The sequence below is a fragment of the Colius striatus genome, chromosome 12 (genome assembly GCF_028858725.1).
Source record: "Colius striatus isolate bColStr4 chromosome 12, bColStr4.1.hap1, whole genome shotgun sequence".
Classification (NCBI taxonomy): Eukaryota; Metazoa; Chordata; class Aves; order Coliiformes; family Coliidae; genus Colius; species Colius striatus.
The window spans coordinates 25,778,507-25,801,214 of NC_084770.1; the positions used below are offsets into that span (position 1 = coordinate 25,778,507).

Below are 22,708 nucleotides of genomic sequence, written 5' to 3' on the forward strand. Positions count from 1 at the left end.
GGTCTCAACACATTGTCAGCTGAAAACAGTGGTCATGGACATCATCCTGAGAGCAAGTACAAAGCTCTCCCACTGCCTATACAGCCCCACAGTACCCTGAAGCACAGAACAGTGAATTACAGCCGTCCCAGCTACAATACATGTACACAGGAGGTACAGTCAGACACAGCACACTAGAGGTGATGAAAAGATCTCTGTCACCTCAACCAAGAGCTTGAAACAGAAAGGGTCTCACACAGACCCGCTGCAAGAACTCGGGCACATGGCTACAATGCCTAAACACAGCTAAGTCAAAGTGTCTGTCCAGAAGTGAAACATCTTGGATGGACTGCAGGGTGGCTAGGAAACACATTTGGACACTCATCAGACTAGACTGTACTGCCAGCCTCCCTTCCAACCCCTACTGTTCTGTGAATCTGTGAGTTGGCTAAACATCCTTTGAGATTGCCTGGGCTGCAGGGCCTGCTACAGCTCTCCTAGCACTACCCCCTCCTCCAGAAGAAGAGACGAGGATCTCTCCCTTCAGGGTGCAGCAGTTTTTATTCCAGACTTTTCTGGGCCTAAAGAAACCAGTGGTTATACTGAAGTGTAACAGCAGCAGGAATTACGCAAGAGCTTGTGTTTCTAAGGTGATTAAGAACCATTTGAGTAGAATGATGGGAATCTGTTTCCCATGGGGAAGAAAGGCAGGAGCAGCCTGAGCCATCCAGGCAATCTATCTGAAGCAAGCTTTTGCCCTTTGCCAGCAGCACTGGCTGCTCGCCAGCACTGGCATGATGACAAGAAGCATCTCTGGTTTACAGAAACCCCACAAACACAGGCACTACTTCATAAAGCACCTTGCTCTCCAGGTTTACAAATGCACACAATGACAGTAAACACATAACTTGTGAAAGGGGAGCTGAAAGCAACTCCTGAAGCCAAATTCTTAATTCCAAAGGAAATGGCTCAGAAGTTTAATGAGTCCATAGAAAACACAAACAAGTTTTACTGTGAAGTGCTGGAGTTCCAATGAGTCAAGTGAAATAAGTGGTAGACACATAGAACTAAGCATATACCTCCCTGAAAGCATTCCCCAACAGCCTTTAGAAATCAGGGCAAACAATTGGAAAAACAGTCAGGAGTGATTTTTATGGGTCAAACCCCAAATCCTTCAAGCTCAGCTGACCAACTGGCAGCCAGGGGCCAATCCAAAAGCAACGGCTCCCTGCAGGAATGCCAACTCACCAAGCAGGCAGGGCACTTAACACCAGCCTTTGGCACTGCTGAGTCAACCAGCAGACCACCCTGCAGCAGCTTCCAGCTGAGCAAACTCTGCCCAGTGTGGGTCCTTCAGGGAAACACAGAAACAAACTTGATGAGCATCTCAGATGTTGAGGAGGAAACTCAAGCAGTGATAACAAGGAATCTGATATAAGTCTTATATTTTCCCTCTTTCACCAAACCACAAGGCAAGCCTTTGCAGACAATATGGACTCAAGTACCACACACTTGCAAAAGGTACAAAACCTGTTTATGTTTTACCACCACATCCTAGAGTCTGGGCCTACAGGAGAGCCAAAAGTACTCAGAAGGATCTGCAGGCAACGTGACATTCCCTGGGGCAGCAGGTCCAAACTGGATGCCTGCCCCAGTTATTGGCCCAGCCCAACACAAAGGATTGTTCTGGTTTAAAAGTAGGTGTTTCATGAAGAGGGAAGAAAAAAAAAAACAACTAAAAACCACCTGCACAGATCTATGGCCACAGCCCAAAGCTCTAAATAAGCTCCCAGGGGAACAAAAAGCCACCACAAGCCCCTCACTACTGCTGGAAGGTCCAGAGACATCTCAGCCTGCCTTCTCCAAACACGTAATACCTGCACAAACACAGATTTTTCTCTTCCCTCATGTGGAAGAAACACATCCTCTGTGCTCTTGCTAAAAGTCAGCAGGAATAAAAGGAATCACATACCTCAGTTACTAGTTGGCTTCTATGTAGGTGACATGCCCAGAAAGATTTTCTGGTGGCAAGAAGCACAATGAGATCATGTGAAAAACAAAACATAGATATTCTGACCAAATCCTCAAGTTTTAGCACAGAAGCAGTTTAAAAAGGCTTATCCTTGGAGAACAGAAGTGTACTGTTACCACCAGAGAGATCTGTCCAACTGAGCAGCTCCAGAGGGAAAAAAATAATCAAAAACAAACAAAAAAATTTGTCTTTGACTCTCATTTATGACTGTGAAGATACTGAGGATGCAGCTAAACCACACAGGCCACGTACAGCAAATCCTAATTAATCTTCAGCCTCACCACATCTGTAGCCATTTCAGACTTGCCCTTTTAGGAAGGGCCTAATGCCAAGGGCAAACTGCAAAGTGTCCATAAATCTGTGGCTCTAAACGTGCTCATGACACTGAGAACAGCAAGATACTTCTATGCATACAAAGAGAAGCTCTATGTGCACCCCCCAAACACAACAACACTCTCAGCTGCTCGTTTTCATTAGTTGGTGCTTCAATCTTTTTCTATCAGTGGCTTTTCACACAAAAGAAAGTGTCCCCTGTGGGCCATCAAAGCACATATTAAACTGTGGTCTCCAATGCATCTGCTGTCCCAATTATATGCAAAATACAATCTCTTTGCCTCACAGGTAGGTTTCCTGAAGCTGCCCACCTGAGCTTTCAGGCACACACAAGCACGTGGTGGCTCAGAAGCAGCCAGTGATGAGGAGTCTGTCCTACTGAGATAGTGCTTGGTCAGAAGAGCCACAGAGTTGCTGGAAGCAGCCCATGTAACTCTGCACCTGTGTCCTTTTTGAAAGGCTTCAGCCTCACTTCAAAAGGTTGAACATGCAAACAAAAGCAGCAAACCACAAATATACTGACAGCATGCCTCCTTTGAATGTTACCTGGATGCTCTAAGCTCCTTTTCCCTCACAAGGGAGGCTCCCCAGGCCACGAGCCATGTCTGCCACAGCCACCACTTCTGGCTCCACACACTGTGCCACTACCCTGATAGTCTTAATTCCTCAAGGAATTTTCAGTCCCTTCTTTTATTTATAGACTCACCCACATATGACATATTGAGTTTACAACATGCAGACAAAACTTAGAGTTAACTTTGTCACAGGATTTCAAACCCAAGTGAACTCTTGCTGAGCACAGAGGTCTGAGAGACAAGAGGCTGCTGCTTACGAGGCACCAGCCATTCTGCAGTGGTCTCCCTGCCCAGAGTTAGGAACTGGAAACAACTTACTCTACGAAGAAGGAGCAAGTTTATTTCGAAGCAACATGTTTATTTCACCCAACACGTTATTTAACAGCCCTGCTCCCTCATATCAGGAACTGCTCCCTACCCCAGCTCTGGGGTTTAGATATGAACCACTTAGATGGGTTTTCTGATCACATATCTTACAGTTTGTCCATGCCAGATTAGTACTGAGTCATGAACACAACAACATAGGAGATTTCTACCCCTGGTATAGTACAGTAGCCAGGCTGTTCCCATTTCAATAAGCAACCATTCCAGCTCCTTAATTCTAACGACAGCTTGTTCTTTCCCCATCTGCCACTTCCCTCCCCCTGTGCTAGGGGAGAAATTGGACACCAAAGGCAGAGCATACTCTGCTCTTCAGCTTTCAGCAACCCCCAAAGATCCATGAATGCAACTGACTGGGACATTACTTATTCCCAAACTACATATTCTATGTATAAATATTTATACATCTAAAGGGAAAAGGTATAAGCTTTAAAGGATGTATTTCAGGAACTGCAAGTACTGAATGATATCTTCAAGAGTAAAATTACTCCTGAAAAGAAAGACATGAAAGTTTATGTAATATGCCCAGAAAGAAGCAACACTTCTGACAATTGGTGGTCAACTAAAGACAGTCTTTATACACACAGGTAGAAATGCCTATGTCAATGTTTTTCACCTAGCATGAAGAAAAAGTGCAGAAATTAAGTAGTTGGTACAATCCCTGCGTTCAACACAATTCTTCCCCATCCTCACTTACACAAATACTCAGTTCAGATTCAGACCTTGTCACAATGCTCCAAGGCTTGAGGCAGAGCAGGCAACTGGTTTTGACTCCACCACAGAATGGTAGGGGTGGAAGGGACATTTAGAGCTCATCTAGTCCAACCTCCTGCTAAAGCAGACCCACCTAGATCAGGTGGCTGTTGGCTGTACAGTACAGGATTTCTCTTTGCAAACCCACAGCAGGGCTGTGCGAGCTCAAAACAGTCACACAGAAAGCTGAGAAACAGCCCTGAGGTTGCTTTCCCCATCTTCACATCTTCCCCCAAAAGCAACCAAGGTTTGCTTCCCTCCTTACCTTGCTGTTGCAGTTTGTAGTCAGTCGAGTAAGCCTTGCCTATGATGTTCCACACGGGCCTGAGACAACCAAAAAGTCCCTCCAGAAAGCCACCGCTCCCACTGCCTGATCTGTTGAACTGCACTTTAACATCATCCGCCCCGCTGTTGCTTTCTCCATCCACAGTGTTCCTGTTGCCCTGAGGAATGGCTGTTTCAGACTCGTCCTGCTCTCGCAGCTGCAGCACGCTGTTCTCAAACTGGTCCCTGGAGTCCTCGCTGATGCTGGTCAGCACTGCCGCAGTCACCGGGCTGCTCATGTTGTCGATGAGGTCTGCCTGCAGCAAGCCCTTCTCACGCACGTCCTCGATGAGCTCGGGGGACGGGTGGTTTGCAGTAGGTGCATGTTCATCGTGTAACCTGCTAAAGTCTTTATCTTCACAGAAAGCTTTGCCAATTGAGTTTGGAGAGGAAGACAAGCTCAGGCGCTCCTGGGTGCTGGCCATGATGCCGTGAGTGTGCATCAAGGAGATGGGCTGAGTTGGTACTTAGAGAATTAGTACAGCACAATTCAGATGTGACACGTGGACCCAGTACCTGAAATGACAGCAGAAAAAAAAACAACTTTCGCATTTTTATTTAGGTATTTTTTCACTACTGCACTTTCGTGGAGGCGAGCTGATAATTAACCAGCCATTCCAGACAACTGGTGATACTTAGTAAATAATTACTGGCCTAAAAAAAAGCAAATAAATTATTCCAACAGAAACTCCACTCACGCAGTACTCTCAGTGACCTACTGCACGAATTGCCTGGTAAATAAACACCATGGGTCTTCAACAAAAGCCTAAAGGTCAAAACCATGAAAGACTCTGTGCAGCAAAGAGCTGTTTCTGTGTGGTTGCTGTAACATTTATCAGACTGAAGCTGACCCATAGGTGTTTCCCACACTGTCTCAGTCCACAAGCTCAGGATTCCTCTGCAAACCTTTGAGATGAAGTGTTAGAGAGGCAAAGCTCAGCGACACAGGTACCTTGAGTCCACCAAGGGATATCACCATCTGGTCCTATAGTTTAATCCTTTCTAGCTCAATATTTAAAGATACATTACATTCTCTCGCCAGGTACACACCATCCTCAGAAACAACTAAGAGTTACAGAGCTCCACAGGATAATTTCTTCTCTGACCTCCACCCTTCCACAGCCTGAAGAGGATATTCTCACACTGCTCTGCTTTCTCCCTACATCTAAGTTCAGAGCTGGTGTCCCTTTAAAAGCCCCCCTATCTCTCTTCTCTTGCTCCATGCTCCACTGAAAGACCCTTTTTCCACAGCCCAGCATAGTGCCAGCTCTCTACAGAGCCAGACCAAGAGCTGCCCACTGGCAAAGCACTATTCTGGGGTAGTGCCACTTCTGGAACATGAGTCTAACTTTGTGCCAGAAGTAATTAAGTGCATTCAGCCTGTAAACCAGAACAAAGTCCGATTTTAAATCCCACATGAAGCTGGGGATGGGGGGTGGGGGTGGGCCTGAAGAGGAAATATTTTGTTAAAAAATAAGATCAGTTTCACTGGGTGCAAAGTCCCCAACTCTACAAACAGCCACTGAAAGGAAGAAGCCAATCCAAAGGGAGCAGCTCAGCCCCAGAACTTCAAGATGAGATCATTGCAGAGATGAGAGGTAAGTCCTTCAGCCTGGTGTAAGAAAAGCTCACGTTCAGCCCCTCTCTAACAGCAGATGCAGCAAATGGGACCAGCCAGGAGCCTGGTTTAAGTTCCAGTACTTTGCCTGATCACATGGGTTCTGCATAAAAGTTTTATGAGAAGAATGTGATTTAGGTTGAAAACTTGTTTTCTTGTAAATAAACCACAATTGCAAGCAAGGTAAAAACTACAGCACAGTAAAGGAGCTGAATCAGACCTGTATAGGAAGCTCAAGAATTGGTTACCCCTGACCTACTCAGTTCCCCAGCATGGGAAGCTGCAGGATGACTGCAGTAGTATGGTTACCACTGGTAGTAAGTGTTATATGATCACAGATTTTGTTGTTGATGCAAAGAAGATAAAGGGAAACGTTTCAGACCTGACCAGAATTTCAGCAAAACACCAAAACAACTCCAATTCAGCATTCCTGGACAGCCCCTGCTCATTTCCAAGAGCCTGAGACACACAAACCATTCTTTAAACAACAGCAAAATGTGGCCAGTGTTCCTACAGAGAGATCTGCTTTTCATAACACAGCACATTAAGCAATGTAAATAAAACATCAGCCACTTTCATCTGCGGAAACCCCCTCGAGTAAGAGCCAAAACAAGAGTCTGAGGTAACCCTATCCCAAAATCTCACAAATTTAAACAATGGGAAATGCATTAAGGAGTAAATGAAACTAGAAGGATAAAATTGCTGTTGAATGTCTCTCAGTACACTAATACAATCTAGCATTTTGCTTTTACGTTTCTGTGTCTTTTTCTGACTTCGGAATGACCGATTGTGTAGGTTTAACTGAGAAGCAACAGCTTTTCCTCTACGTATTGTGTATTTTCCTAGTTTCTAAACACATTACCAGCATTGTACATGGTTACTCCTCTCACCATGCATCTCCCAGTATTGCCTGGGAAAGTCTTTCTTCCATGCTGCTGCTGAAGCCCCACAACACAGAGACATCGTGCTGCTAATAGCCCTGACCCTCACTCAGTTCACTCCTACCACACACCTGCAGCCTCCCTCCAAGATCAGGGCTCAATACAGCAGACTGAGAAAGTGCACACAGACAATTCCTTTATTTGTTCTCAATAAAAGAATGAGGTTTAAGCAAGTTGTGTGCTTTTTCTGTGATCACAGAATCACAAGCATATTGGCTGTAAAGGACCCCTGGAAATTAGCAGGTTCAACCTCCCTCCTACCTGCTGCAGGGCTGTGACAACACAGCTCAGTCATGGCTTTGATAACCCAGCCAAGAACAAACCCCCAGATTGGGGGACAACAGGTCTGTTTTACCAGAGCAAATTGCCTTCTCCAAGGCTCAGATGTCTTGAGTAGAATTAAAAAAGCCTTTAAGCATAGTGTTCTGTCATCTAATCTGCCACTGTATCTGCTTCATTGGGAGAGAAAGAATGCACAAGTTACAAAACTATTTCCAAATGAGCATGATACAGCCTTATTTAGGTACTGATGTAAGCAGCCTGATTTTTCAGAGGTGTAGTGAAATCACTGCTTCTAGAGTACGAGATGACAGCACTTGCTTCAAAACAACTTTGTGTCAATACCACTTGAAGTGGTCCACATACATCAGTGGGGGTTACAGGGCAGTTTCTCACACAATGCATCAATGCTGACTAGTTGGGGAAATGATTTTTACAATTATCTTATCATACAGTAAATTCTGCAACATGCATCCTCCTGCCTTAGCAAAATTTCATTTAACACAGGCAAATGAGGCTGTCTTCAACCTTGACATCTGATCAAACCAAGGGTGAAGACCATTTTTCAAGCTTTATCATCATGCCTCCCCCACTCTTCTGGTCAGAGTACCAAAGATATAGCTGAGAATGTTCATATTGAACTCCTCCCAATAAAAGAAATCTTAAGGTTCATTCAATGCAAAGAAAGACATTTTCTTTTTGAAGTTGTATTATATACAGACTGTTTGCCATTTGGGATGTTTAAGATCTCTATGTGCCTCTAACTTTTAGGATGGAGAGCACAGTCAAGCAGTGTTGTGTTTCTATCTCAGTGATGCTCCTGCTGTAGCAGTCTTCAAGTCAGAAGCTGAAAGCTCTGTGTGTGTAGGAGGATTGTGTGCATATTTAAGATACTAAGATTTCATGAAGTACTGCTGCAAGATCAGACTTCAAGGTAGACCCTCCAACTTTAACTGTTTCAATGAGTTCATGCACTCTGCAGCTAACAAATTTGGCTTAGGTCTGTAAGGAAATTTGAGGCTCGGCATAATTTTGTATGATCAAAACTTTTCATCAATGACTCCATTTCCAGGCAAAACCCCAGACTATGCCCAGACAAAACAGGCACAAAGTGCACCTCTTCCAGGAGATGCAAAACCGCAACTCAACACATCAGACAGCCCAAGCTGCAGTTTAAAACCATTAGAGAAACGGCAGTTTAACCAAATCAACACCAGGGCAGGTGAATCAGTTATCACAAGGCACGCTCTCACATTGCTACTGTGTCTACTCCTGCAAACATATCCCTAGTGAGTGTTCACACCTCAAGCACATGGCTGTCTATACAAGCCCAGTATTTCTGAGAGCACCAAAGCAACAGTGAGGTTTGAAGACATGGCAGAGTTAAAGAAACGCCTTGCATGGACCCTAAAGGAAGTTTCTCCTTTATGAGCTGTGCTAAAAATAGAATAGCAAATCACAACTCCAGATACAGCACCCAAACAACATGTTAGTATGCGGTGATGGTTGCCCTAAGTACAAAGCAGTCGCAGCTCAGTTTCCCAACAGCACAAATGTCTGGTAACACGGTTAGTTTCCTTCTAACAGGACCTCCCCAGTCAAGCATTTTCTACACTTGCACTTCCAACCACAAAGAAAATAAAAGCAACTCTCTGATCCACGTTTACAGGCTGAAAAAGAGCAGCTGGCAGAAACTAGCTGGCAAATAACAGGGACAGATGAGATTCCTGTCCATAGCACTACTTACATTCAAGTCCTGGAGCTCCCTTGCTTTTTCCTGGTACTCAGTGTGGCTTCCTCCTGGCTGCATTAGGCACAGCAAGGTAACTACATCTTTCCATGCCGATAACACAACTGCAATTTATGTGTGTATCATCCCAAGATTAATGCAATACTCCTGCCTTGGGCCAACACTTTAAAATGTTCTAGATTCTAACAAAAAAAAGCAAAAAGCATGCTTATAAGACAAAGTTATCTTGCTACACGTATCTTGCAACAGAGTTCTCCTGCTCCCTACAATTATCTCTCAATTTCTACAAGGAATATTTACAATAGGTTGATACACAGTCCTCTCCCATCTCTTGACCTTCCAGACCATACAACTTGAGCACAGGAAAGCACTGGTTGTTGCTGAGTTAGCAAGTACCAGAGCTTTGCTTGTCACTGCCAACCTTTGGATTTTGAAATCATGTGATTTTATTATAGAGGATTCCAACAAACTTTTCCTGGTCTCGTGGTGAGGAAAATGCTGTATGAGCAGACCTCTTGTGCTGTACTTGGATTTACTTTCTGTGGCATATATGCTTGTGTTTTGCATGCCTGTTTTGAACACAAACTGCAATGGCAGATTTATTAACAGAGAAGGAGTTTCACACCATCAAAATGCAAAATTTGTTCTCACAGGTTTGGTTGTGGTTTTTAAGTCACATTATTTAGAGAAGCAATTGCAAAGGAACATATCCTGAAGCGTCACCCAGAATTGCTCTGCCTTTCTTTAATCTTCTCCAGGAAAAAAAGAAGAGGAGGGAAAAAGTAATAAAGCTTTACTTTATGAAGTTTTGAAAAGACAAACTATACTATCAAGCTAGCCCATACTCTCTCAGTGCAGACCAGCCCTCCTTAGAGCAAAGCTTTAAGCTAATGGAGTAGCCCAAGGCACAAGCTTTGGCTTTTTAATCTATCAGTTTTTGGCCTGACACACTGCTCCTTCAAGGAAGTCCATTTCTTCTACATCAGGACATACATCCCACCTCACACTCACCTGAGTGCTCAGCCATAACCCAGCCTTATTTTTAAACATCATAATTATTACATTGTCAAAACCAAAGGGATTTCTGATAAAACAGTTGAAAAACTCTTCATTTGTCCCACTTGAGATTTGCTGACTGTGGCTGCAACAGCTCTGAACACATTTATGCACGTACCCTAACTCACTCTACCAGAGAACTGCAGATTTATCTGGGAAAACCAAAAGGTTGTAACACTGGCACTTCTTTATGCTTTACCCTGTTCCTTCTGGTTGTCAGATAAGCACACCACCATTTCTGTACCTTCTGCAGAATACTGACTGAAATACATTCTTCTAATTCTTTTCTCCAGTAAATATTTGGATGCCACCTCAAGACTAACTTTTGCAGGCACTATAATCCCCATCTGAGCTAGGTGATAGCAATTGCTCAGGGTTCACAACTATCATCATCATTTTAAATGTTAACAGACTATTTTAGCATGGCCAGAGACATTAAGCTCATGAGACCACAGAACTGAAACCATGTTGTATGCAGCTATGTCCATATTATCACAACAGAAACTTAAGCTCATGTGCCTCCTGATTCAAGTTAGTCTTTATTTGATATATTTGGTCTATCATTTTGAACAGAAGTGATTTCACATTTGTAATACACTTTTGTCTGTCACTGTATCACTGAGGAAGAGAACTACTTTCTGGTCTGAACCCTTTCTGACAACAACAAAAATAGCACGGTATAGCAGCCAAGAAATAATCCTAATGGTTGAACTCAAGCTCTGTGCACAGAGCCAGCTGGAGGTTTGCTATGCACCTTATATATTATTATATATTCCAACTAAGCTTGTTAGAATAGAAATAAGTGGCATCTAGACTACAGAGTAAGAATAAACCATACCACAGCAGACTGACAGGCACATCTCTCCCCATTTCCTGCCTCCAACACCCAAGAATAAGACCTGCAGCCAGGGAAACCTCACCAGGACAGGGCCACCCAGCTCCCTGGAATCTGCAGCTCCGTGACTCTCTTCTCCATCTGAAACATACAGTGGGATTTTTCTATTCTATAGTCCACTAAGTATTTACCCAGAACACTTTGGCAACCACTGTGCTGTAGCACAGAGTTTTGTAGCTTGACTGTGTGTTGCATAAAGATAACACCAACTCTTCTTCACTTTGCAACTTGCATCTAATTCCTTTCTTTGAACAACCTTTCAGTGTTTCACTATTTATCCTCCTAATGTCAGCTGTGATTTTATGAACCATTTCATCCTCCAACATCCTTATTCAAGTAAAAACAAAATTCCCATTCTACTTTCTTATTCCCAATATGAAAGTTGCTGTGTATCTTTGATCACCTCTCACATCTTCTCCGTTTCTCTTTTATCACCTTAGAGTTGGGGGAGTAAGATAACAGACAGAAACCCCAAAGTGGACACACCACAGAAACACACAAAGGCATAATGATCACTTTTGTTCTTTGTTGCTTTCCTGCTTGTTCCTCTAATGCTATCTGGTGTCTAAGCATGCTTCAGGATGCTGAACTAACTTCCCTGGGTATCTTAAAAACTTAAGATGTCATTCTTGAGCACTGTAAGTTAGGTCAGAGCCTAATTCCTAGGTACAGGACGTCAACATTCAATCAACCCTAAGTTTGATCATCATACCATCCAAGTTCACAAGAGCCTTCCAGTGCTCTCTGCAAGTGTTACATGTTTATCACCCTGAACACCTTACTTCTATAGTCTCACAGCCTACATGCTCTTGCTTCAGAACCTTCCTAAATTGTCAGGGTAAGGGAAGAAAAGGTGGGAAGAATATGAGCAGTGCAATCTCCAAAGCAGAGCCATATGACACCTCCTTTTAGCAAAAAAATGTTTCAACATTACTATTTACCCCTACTCTTATATCACTTAACCAAACCTTCACCTGTGAGATGGGCATCCCTGTGATTTTATAGCTGTTTAGTTTCTTTAAGAGTCTCTGGTAAGTACCCTTGATAAACTCCCACGAGAGTGTATCAACCAGATCTCCTTTTCTGACGTGTCCTTGACTCCTCCAATGAAACTTAGTAGATTCCCAAGGCATTACTTCACCTTAAGAGAAGTGTGTGAGTCTTATCCCAATATGAAACTTGTGCACCTGCACTAGTTCTCAGCATAGGAATGAACTGCTACCTCCACAAGCACTAGGAAATATTTAACTAGGAACTCCTTCAACACAAGGTTATGAATTGGGGAGGGTGGGAGGGAGAGAAGTGCTTGATTTGGAAAAAGAAATGAAGCATCCACTTCTATTTTTGGCACCAGGAACATGCAAAGCAAAAGAAATATCTTTCCAAACAAGGCAGACAAAGAGCCATCCACCCTCCCTTGTATTCAGGGAGACCTCTTCAGCTGATTTCCATGAAAGCAAGGTTGATTCCTATTTCACCTGCTACCAGCTTTGCAAAGCACAGTCTGGGGAGTGAGCAGCTTACATAATGGCATATTTTCAGCACTACATACAGAAATGCTTCCTCTATCCTCTAGAAGGTATTTTTGGATCTGCTAAAATGCGACTGTGTTCTTCCAGGGCTTTGCATTCTTCTGCTCAGAAATTGCATAATCTGATGCCATAGGAAATAAGTGATGTTGCATAATGATTCTCACAGTCACTGCAGGATTTTGGTGCCACACATTTGTGGCAGAGCTGCCCTTCTCTGTGCTTCTGAACTGAGGCCCTCATTTTTTTGAAGGAGGGATGACTTCTCAACCACCTGCCTTTGGAGGGTAGGGCTGGGGCTAACAAACCAAGCATCACCTTGCACCATGCCCTTACAAGAACCTCTCTTGACAAAAACCAGTTTAAACTTTGTATGCACATTTGCTACTTGTGTTTTCCCCACACTTTGGTTGTTGGTGTGTCTTGAGCAATGTATATACATGAGACACCAGAAGTTTCATATACAATGTTCTGGTATCTAGTTGACCATTGATACCCTCCATCACAGGCTCATCAATACTACTGTAAAACACTCAGCTGGTTTAAGAGACAGACTAAATGCTGATTTGCCTTTTGTACTGCTGAATTACTACTAGAATCTGTCTTGGATCAAAATTCAGAACTGACCTTAAGTTACAGTGTCCTCTTCCATTTTTCCAGCTGTCTTTGGAGCATGAAACAACTTTTCAAACCCAATCACAGACTTCAGGCTCTGCCTTACTCCTTTTCTCTCTTCATCCTTCACAACTCTGCACCTTTTTTCTTGCCTCATTAAAGATCCATGTTATATTACTAATAACAATTACAGATTAAAGGATTTAAACTCATGTATTTCACAACCAGAAAACCCAGGAAAATCTCACATTGAAGTTCACAGACGCCATACAGCCCCTTCGACATTGACGCACGAAGCCATTAAAATGCTCCCATGCTACCAACAAATAGTATCTTGACATTTTCCCCACTTACAGAACCAAAACATCGTATTTTCCTCCAAGGAGCAGTGTTAAGATTAATTAATGTCTGAAAGATCTTTGATTCATTCAGTAGATTCCCCAAAAATCACACTTTGGTATTGATCTTTGTCCTCAAACTCTCACTTTAGGTTGTGTGAGGCATCAGACCGGTCTCAGGTATATTCACTCACATGCTTGTTCTTATTTTTGTAGTAGATATGAATTATTCAGTGTTTGCAAAGCACTTTTGACATGTAAAAGCTGTGCACACCAACTTCTCAGCACTAACGGTTTACATGCTTCACACTCAGTATTAAAGTAACTAAACAACTATTCATCAAAGCACAAAAAATACTGGAGTAGGTGCTCTGCTCTGATCTCTATCAACACTACGCTGGGTACCAGAATGTGTGCGCCTGATGGAAGGGGACTCTTGAAACCCAGCTGGCAGATCTCAGGTGAGAAATGACAGTAGCACTGGGTTATACTTAGCAAGCACCACACAGGAGCAAAGAGGATTACTCCTCAATAGAGAAGCAAGCACAATGACTTGCTCAGGAGCTTCTATTAAGCCTGTATTACCAACACAGAGTAAGGGGTTAGAGCAGCATCCGAAAGCTGTGATCCTATTCTTAGGCCACTAAAGCGTTATGTGATGGTAACACAATCAAGACAGCACACACAACTCTGTCACAGACTGAAGAACGGCTGAGGAGCCCCCAGAGGCCTTCACAGAAAGCCTGCAGGGACCTTCCAAAGCAGCACTCAGACCCTTGGGTCATCTCTACTGGATCACTCCAGCTGAAACCTAACATCAGACAGTCTCCTCAGGCACATAAGGGTGGTGAGGTGAGATTTGCCGTGTTTCAGCAGGAAAGGCACAGTTGTATAGCTGCATTACTGATTTTGGTGTCCTCTAGAAGGTAAGGGAGTAATCAGCTGGGGACAGGAAAGGTCAAGCATCCTAGGAATGAAGAAAATGCCCACACAGAGAGACCTCCATTCCTCAAGCCCACTATGCTGGAAGAAGCCCAAGCTCTCACCCACACCCTTTTCCCTTCTCTTTCTTTCCCTTACAGCACCTCTCACCCTGAGCTAGCGACTGCTCCAGAAGAAACAGCACAATTCCAGGTTCACAGGAAGATTATAAAACCTGTGTACTTTACACAGAAAACTCTGTTCTTCACCCTGGCCTACACCCAGCTGTTGCTAATGCCTTTGAACCCTCTCCAACAACCTACTTTTCAGTTGAAGTTGTAAACAGGGAAAGAGGACAGAGGTCAAAATGCATGTGGAGTATTTACAGGGGTGAAGTGCACACAGCCCTTCTGCTCCTGGCCCACCTCGGTACTTCTGCCACAGCTGCCGACTTGCTGTTCAACTCAAGGCAGCACAAGTTTTAGGAGAAATATTTGTTCCCCTCTCAAAAAAACCTGGGAGTGATTTGCTGTAATGTCACAACAGCAGCCTACAAAAGCCTAAGCCCATGCACGGGACAGATCTGTCAAGGAGGGATTAAAAATAGTCCCATAAGCTGGCCAGGGCTTGAATAAGTGCCAAACTCCTGAGAGTTTCAGCCTTTTCTGAGGATGCACAGGTAACATTTGCCTTAGCTGACTCGTTTTGGTTCAGTTACAGCTGAGAAGCTCCCTGGAAGTTGTAAGAGCAGTATGCCTCCTGCCATCATCCTTCAAATGGGGGGGCTCAGGTGCCAGCTAGGCTAAAGTGTTCCATGCACAGCAAGGTTCAGGCATCTTACCCTGGCCCCAAAGACCAGAGCCAAAGAGGAACCTGCACTGACGTTAAACCTGCTCACACGGTCGATGTCAAACTTTGACTGTTTCATAGAAAAGCTTTATTTTAAAACTCTGACATTTTGAGAAGCCCCACTGCTTGAATTCTACTCCACACACCTTGACTGCAGAAAGCCAGACACAAACAACTCCAATCTAATCAATCATCACCATTTGCTGTAAAATAAAGTCATCAGAATCAACAGAATCTTAAGGGTTTGGGGGAACCTTGAAAGATCATCTAGTCCAACCCCGCTGCCAGAGCAGGACCACCTAGAATAAGACACACAAGAAAACTGTTAAAACCTTTCTCATCCTGCTACTGCTTACAGCAGAACCATAATTGAATAATCACTAATTGTGAAAGGGCTTACCTATGAACAGATTTTCAAAGAAACCATTACTCAATTTTCTGATCCACTGGAGATAAGCCACTTACCGAATCTTGACAACAGGAAACAAAAGAGGAAGGTTAAAAATGCAATCAGGATAAAAAAAGGCAACCCAAACAGTATTTTTAAACACAAGTTCACACACGGCTGAGAAGTGGAAAGAGTCCCTGCCGTATATTCTGTGCTAGAAGGTATTTGCTAATTCCAGGCACAGGGGTCAAAATGAATGCCAGCTATAAATTTAACTATCAGGCAGCAGGGCACAAAGACAGATCTGAATGACCAGACCATTCTAGATCAAAGAATCAGACTGGAGGCCCAAAAGAGAGGAAACAAAACTGGTGTTAAAGCTAAACAAACAAACAGAACCTCCTGCTATACTAAAATCACGTTTTCTTTCTTTTTCACAGCCCAAGTCTGTTAAAGAAGCAGAGGTTCAAAGGGTCGTGTCTCTCTAGAAACAAAAACCCGCATACATTTGGGGACACAGCACAAAGGAGAGTAACAAAAACTTCAAAACCAACGACAACTTTAACCTCCCCAGTCTAAGATCTCCCAAGATGTCCGTGGCTATACACACAGCAGTTATGGTGAGAAGTGCCCAGAGCTTTGAGGCTAACTGGCTGAATCTATAATTTCATTCATTCATTGGGGTGTTCATTTCAAATACTGTTGTGTTTTCTCCCTCAAAATTATCGCTCAAAAGGCGTTCCTTCAGCTGTCGCTACCGAGCAGGCTGCCTGTGGATAAAACCAGTATCTCCAAACACGTGGGCCTGATGTCATCTTTCTTCTCATCAACTTAAACCATCCAATTTATCATTTACTTGAGAGATGTGTGGCTCGATACGATTAAACTATTGCAGTACCTAAATCACACCCCCTGCCACCCCTCCTCTTCCCACTAAAAATAAAGAGTAGCTCTGCTCAATTCATTGGCAGAAAACATGACATCATGCCCCGTCCAGGTAAGCAAGACTATGACAAATCTTGCCCCAGTGAACAGGATGGGTGAACTGCGATGGCACTCTCAGCTGTCTCATCTACTAGGAAAAGGAGGGGTGAAAAGAAAATAAATATCATGTGCTCAAGCACAACAGAGACAGCTCAAACTGCTGTTTTCAATAATGAAAGAAAGAGATTCCCCCCCAGCTGACAGAAACAGAAACATGTCTTCTTCATCTCAGAAATACAGTTAATTTATTTATTACTGCCACACAACAGATGAATTGTTTGATTAGCCCACAAGGAGAAAAAAAAATATTACAGCCTTCTAGAAGGCAACAAAATACAATTCTGCTTCTTTCTGCTACCTCCAGTGAATCTCGTGTCATTCTCTGTGCATTCCATGTACATCCATTCTCCATTGCCGTTCCCTTCCCCTTTAAAAGGGGGGCACGAGAAGATAAGGTGCAAGATTGCAACTGAAAAATGTCTAGCACACTGACAAGCAAAAGGACAGGCCAGCTATCAGATTTATATGCAGGGAGAGAGAAATTAAGGCTTCACGTTTCCTCTTCTCTCAGCATCATTTTTTTTTTCAGCCCTTTCACATCAGAAAAGCAACATCCATCTGTCCTCCTGGAATAAATGGCGAAAGGGTAACGCTGACCAGCAAACACACACACACACACGCTTAAAAAGACAGACATTTTCATCTGAATACTTACAAGGATTCCGATTCCCTCCATGACGCTCCATTTTCTTCTTTTAAAAAGATGGAAGGCAAAAAAAAAAAAAGAGGGGGGAAAAAAAAAAAGGAAGTGTTGCAAAATAAAAGGAAATTCCACCCACACAATCCTGCAGCCTGCTGCAAAGAAGCACAGAAGCGTGCTGACGTCACGGATTCATGAATGGATGTAAAATCGGGCTGCTCGGGGATTCGGCACCGCGAGAGGCAGCGGGCGCGGGGCGGCGGGACCGGAGCGGCCCCCGGGGGCTCGCCCGCACACCCCGAACAATGCGGCCGCAACCGAAGGGAGGCCGTTGGGTAAAAATGGCATCGGGAGGATGGGGCGAGGAACATCCTTCAAGTTTGTGCCCCTCCGTGCGGTTTGGATAACAACGGCGTATCAAATGACAGCCATCTGTTACGCGACTCCAACGCGGCTAGCAAGCAGAAAAGGGGTTCAGCATCTCTCTGGCTTCTTTCAGCAGTACAGACCCTGGGTGTTGTTATTAAAATAACTAAATATCAGCACGTCCTGGGAGGAAGCTGCAGGGAGAACAATGGAGGGCTTGTATTTGATTAGTGATGCAAAAGCACCAACAAAATAAAACCAGGGGCACTGACAACATGATGCACTCGACTCTGAAACATTCCCAACAGCCGGCAGACAGGCTCACAACAGCAGAAGCAAATCAGAGCACCCACAGTTTCACCCTTGCAGCTACGTAAGGAGCGTTGGGCACAAGATCCACATATCACAGCCCAAAGCCATTTCCCTATCATTATTAGTTCCAGTGAACATACTTAACTCTGCACACCAGATGCAAAGAAGCAGGGTGTTGTTTTTGGACACCCAAATAAATGGCCATGTCCTGGTGAATGCATGTAAGAGCTGCTGTGATTAACTGGCATCTAGACAGGGGAAGAGCACAAGTGTTCCCTTAACTTTATATCTTTGAAATATGAAGGAAGGAGAGGAAGGATCAGCATAAATAGGAATTAAGGTCAAGGTTTGAAGGAAAAGCTGTAAGCTATGCAATTACACCATCTGAATTCTGGTTTCCCAGAATTCATTCATTTGGTCTCTAAAACTCCTCCTAAACAACTGATAGTCTACAAATGAAGAGACAGAGTTTCCATTATTTTCACCATCCCTTTTCCTAGCAAGTAGGAAGCAATTCTGCCAAAATAAGATGTCCCAAAACTTACTCTGGTGGAGCACACCATAAGAGAAAGTATGAGAGAATCCCACCTTCCCTTATGGAACCTGGGTAATGTCCCCAAATGAGCCAGGACAGGCTGTAACAACAGTGCAGATGTGGGATTAGAAATCAAAGATTTTGTGCTACTTGATATGATGTGAGCCAGCACCACTGACAGCAGCTTGTGTGGAGGGAGGGCAGGATGCAAAAGCCTTCCTGAAGGCCAACAGTCACACCTACAGAGAACAACACTAGCCTAAAAACGCACTTAGATGAGGTGACAGGTAGGTTTTTGTATGCATTAAGACAGGGTGTATGTGTGTGGGGGGGTGTTAATGCTTTTTTAATGTGGAGCAAAGAGCACGACAGTCAGGCCAGTACATCCAGTTCTCCTCTACCAAAAGAACTGGCTTGGGAATCTATGGACATCTGCTTCCCAGCACATCTTCAGCACTTGGTTGTATCATAGTGAATTATTAGATCCTATTACTTCACCAAAGACTTGCGTTGATAGGAATATATTGGTATGCTCTGAATTCAACAGCAGCCACATTAAATTAAGCTTGGCTTTTAAACAGAGCTTTATAAAGCTGTCCAGGGAAAACAAAAATGAATGCAAGTTCTTGTTACCTATTTTCAAGATCAAAGCAAAGCACCAGTTAAAGAAGAGGCCTTTCTTCAGCAAAAGTTAAGAGTCACAGAACATAAAGCATGAGACTTCTACCCCGAGAGTACCACAACCACAGATCAATCACTATTATATATGAGAAGAAACAGGAGTGGAGGTATGGGGAGACATGTCTTCTTCAAAGGGATCATTTCATGTCTTGATTTCAAACCCCCATTGCATCAGGTTACTTTGCACCTAGACCTGCTCCCTCTGCCCTACCAGAGTGCCCAACACACTGCTTTACGACCCACATCACCAACATGGTACAACAATGACAGCTTCCAGATTTCCTTGGCATTTTTGAAAAAGAACAAAAGTATTAATTTACTCCCTTTACCCTGCAGGAAAAAGGGATAAACTCAGGAACTAGAAGTGGGAGCACAGCACCCCTTTCACATGCAAGAATTGGCTGAAAGGGAGAAATATTGGTACAGAACAAGGAGAGTCAGAATGAAAATAGAAAGGGAAAGAATTTTTAGAGGTTTCCAAAGGTTAACTGCAGTGACATTTAAAAAACCCCAAATATCCAGCAGGGAAAATAAGTGGGAACAGAACACCAGGAAGACTCCAGTAGAGGAAAGGAGCTTGCACATAGAGTTTGAGATGTTCTCCTCTGGGGTGCCTTGGTTCAGCACAGCAACGCTCAACATCTCAACAGCTCAGGTGAAAATTTTCCAACATATAGGTCCTGAATTTAATGTGAGATAACTACCTTAACTCATTATGAAAGAAAAAACAATCATTGGCCTAAAATTGATGGCAGTTACAAGACTGTTGGTGGCCAAATAACAGCATCAGAAAACGAGGCAGTTGCAACCAGTTGCATGTTTTAACTGTACATGTTCCACAGCTCTGGTGATGTCTCAGGGGTAACTAAGCAGAGCAATATTAGCAAGAGAAATCATAGAATGGTAGGGGTTGAAAGGGACCTTTAGAGATCATCTAGTCCAACTTCCCCGCAGAAGCAGGTTCACCTAGATCAGGTCGTACAGGAACATCAGACAAAAACACTGGGAAAAGCAGTGAATTCTGCAGTATCAGATGCCCAAACACCATTCTATGGATAAGGTTACTTCAGTATTAGTGTGAACACAGGAAAAAAAATACCTACTAACCTCAACAAGGGTCTAAGATATTCTAAAACCTCAGAGTTCTTAAGAGCCCATATAAATGCCAGTGAAAAGTTCACAGGTACCAGGATTTCTGAAAGGTAACCAAGAAACTAGAGCACTAGGAGAGAGATGCAACGGGCAAAACTGGTGGTAATGGGTGCACAAGAATATTCCTTTGCCATATTTGAAAGAGACAAGATAATTAAGCTCTTCCAAGCCAATTAGTAACTAATAGGAATGTTATACAGCATCTGCTAGGCGTAACATTTCAAGTTGGCACATCATATTAATTTGAGCCCCGTCCTAAAATAATTATTTAACAAGTTCTCCAATCTTGTGACCTTCAATTTTAATAAACTGGAAAATACTAAAATCACAGAAGAGAATAATGATGTTATGCCAATACTCAAAAATAGCATATGTTTGCTAATTATAGGACTTGGTAACTTGATGCTGATTTGGGGCAAAAAAAATCCTAATAGAACCTCAGTTTGGAAGGGGATGGTTTTGCTGCATTGGACCAAATGCCTGTTTATCTCAGCATCCCATCTCCCATGGTGGCCAGTAATAAACACACAAGTAAGAAGGAAATGAAAGCAGATGCCTAACACTTCTTGTGGTATGTCCCACTACCAGAGCGGGACATGAGAAAAGGGATGAAAGTGACTCAAAGGCTAATTTCATAATTATACATCAACAAGGCTGTTTATAAACACACTCAGCACACACTTGGAGGTACAGGAGGGAATCCACTGTGAAAACGTTCTAGCTGGGTGAATAAATAGCTGAAATGGAACTGCAAATGATTCTCTAATGGAGAGAGCCTAGGAAAATACTTACATGGGTAAGATGGCCAGAGGGGACATTTTATTGTCAAGTTCTAAAATCCATAAAATCTTTGGATGTTTTGAATGTCCTAATGTGGAGTGGGCAACAGGAAGGAAGACTAAAACAACAAAATCCAATTATCTTTAAATCATGTTTAAATTACATTTAAATGATGTCTTCCCCAGATCTGAGACTTTGAGAAGTCCTCTCTGCAAAGGCAGGTGAACCAGACTGGCAGATGAGCCCCATATGGATTAAGAGGCTGCCTTGGGGTAGGATAAAGGTAGGGTGTACATTTTGGTGAGCAAGTTGCTGCTGCACAGTCAATAGGGGTATTGGAACTGGAACAAGGCTCGGACTCTCTCAGATGAGAAACAGCAGAGCTGCTTCTGCTCACAAAACAGCATGTCAGCCATGCTGAGATGCTTAGGTCTGCTTAAAAGTGAAAGCAGAGAGAGGTGGCTACAAAATCATAGATGCAAAATATCCTGAGAGAAAGCTGCCCATTTCATCAAGGGTCTACCCAAAAGCTATTCAAACAAACTCATGGATTTGTACCCCCACCCTACAATCTTCAAAAGTGCTATCAAGTGAGGCTTCTTACAGAAAATCCATCTTCTGTGCAGTGCCAGTTGGTTTTTCTGACTGACATTAAAGGCACTAAAAGACAATGACAAGACAAATGTACTACGTCTTCCCTTGTTTAATTCTGAGGCTGGTACGGATTCTTTAAGGAGTTTCTGGGTGGTTTTCCCCAGCAAACTTGCCCTTTCAGATTCACCCTGCCTTTCAGGCTCTCAACCGAGAAGGCATGCCACTACAAGGTTAAGAACATTCACTGATGAGGCTGGGGAAGTGCAAAAGATTACCAGGAAGAATTTTATCTTCTTGAAGGACAGCCCAGCTCCTCAGACATTAGGAGAAGCTGTGGAACCCCATTAGGAAAGAAAACACTGCTACATCCAAGACATTCCAGCCCATTTCCTTGCTGCTAAAAAGGCAGTTAATGCAGCAAGTGAACAACAGTCTTCCCAGATTTACAGTCATCGTGGCCAGCTGGCAGGAAGCACAGAGGAGACACATGAAGCAGAACATGCACACAGACACCACCTTTGTGTCTGGGGAAGCTGCAAACTAATGTCTTCCGCCTTGGGGGAACTCTGTCACCTGAACCTGCATGGACCTGGCCACGTCCTTTCCCTTAGCCAGGGGTATGTGAGGACATTGATCTATATCTCTTTCCAAGCTGCCCATCTGTTTGTACAAAACCTGTAGGAATTCTGTTATCTTGAAACCTCCATCATTGACATGTGGTTGAAATCAGACAATGGGCTGTAAAATTATCAAGGAGAGGATGAACAAACAGGAAGCCTGCCTAAATGCAGATAGTCAGGAGTAGCAAAATACAACTCAAGAGATTAAAGTGTGTTTGTTTATTTACTGTTTTTTTTTCTTCTGTAAGTAATCTGTAGAAACCCTGAGCAGAGGCCTTGTGAGGAAAGCAGATCTATTTGTTCAGGGAATTGGTCACAAAATAATATTCCTCCCAGAGAACATCCCATCTTCCACAGCAATAATTAATCCTAATGGAATTGCAAGCAGTGGAAATATTAAAAACAAAATTTAAAATGAAGTATGTGTA

General features: G+C 43.4%; 1 protein-coding gene across 4 annotated transcripts in view; it reads right to left on the bottom strand.

Moving 5' to 3' along the window:
* Nucleotides 1–22,708, bottom strand: part of MAP3K13 (mitogen-activated protein kinase kinase kinase 13) — an 80,090-nt gene that overhangs the window by 22,703 nt on the left and 34,679 nt on the right. For 3 of the 4 annotated variants that reach the window (XM_062005525.1, XM_062005528.1, XM_062005526.1), the window contains one exon: nt 4,319–4,893. In XM_062005525.1, coding sequence (XP_061861509.1) covers nt 4,319–4,820 — 502 coding nt within the window. In that variant the 5' untranslated portion in view covers nt 4,821–4,893. Of the gene's footprint in view, nt 1–4,318; nt 4,894–17,255; nt 17,292–22,708 lie in introns of those variants that run through there. The other variant, XM_062005527.1, reaches the window with a different exon arrangement.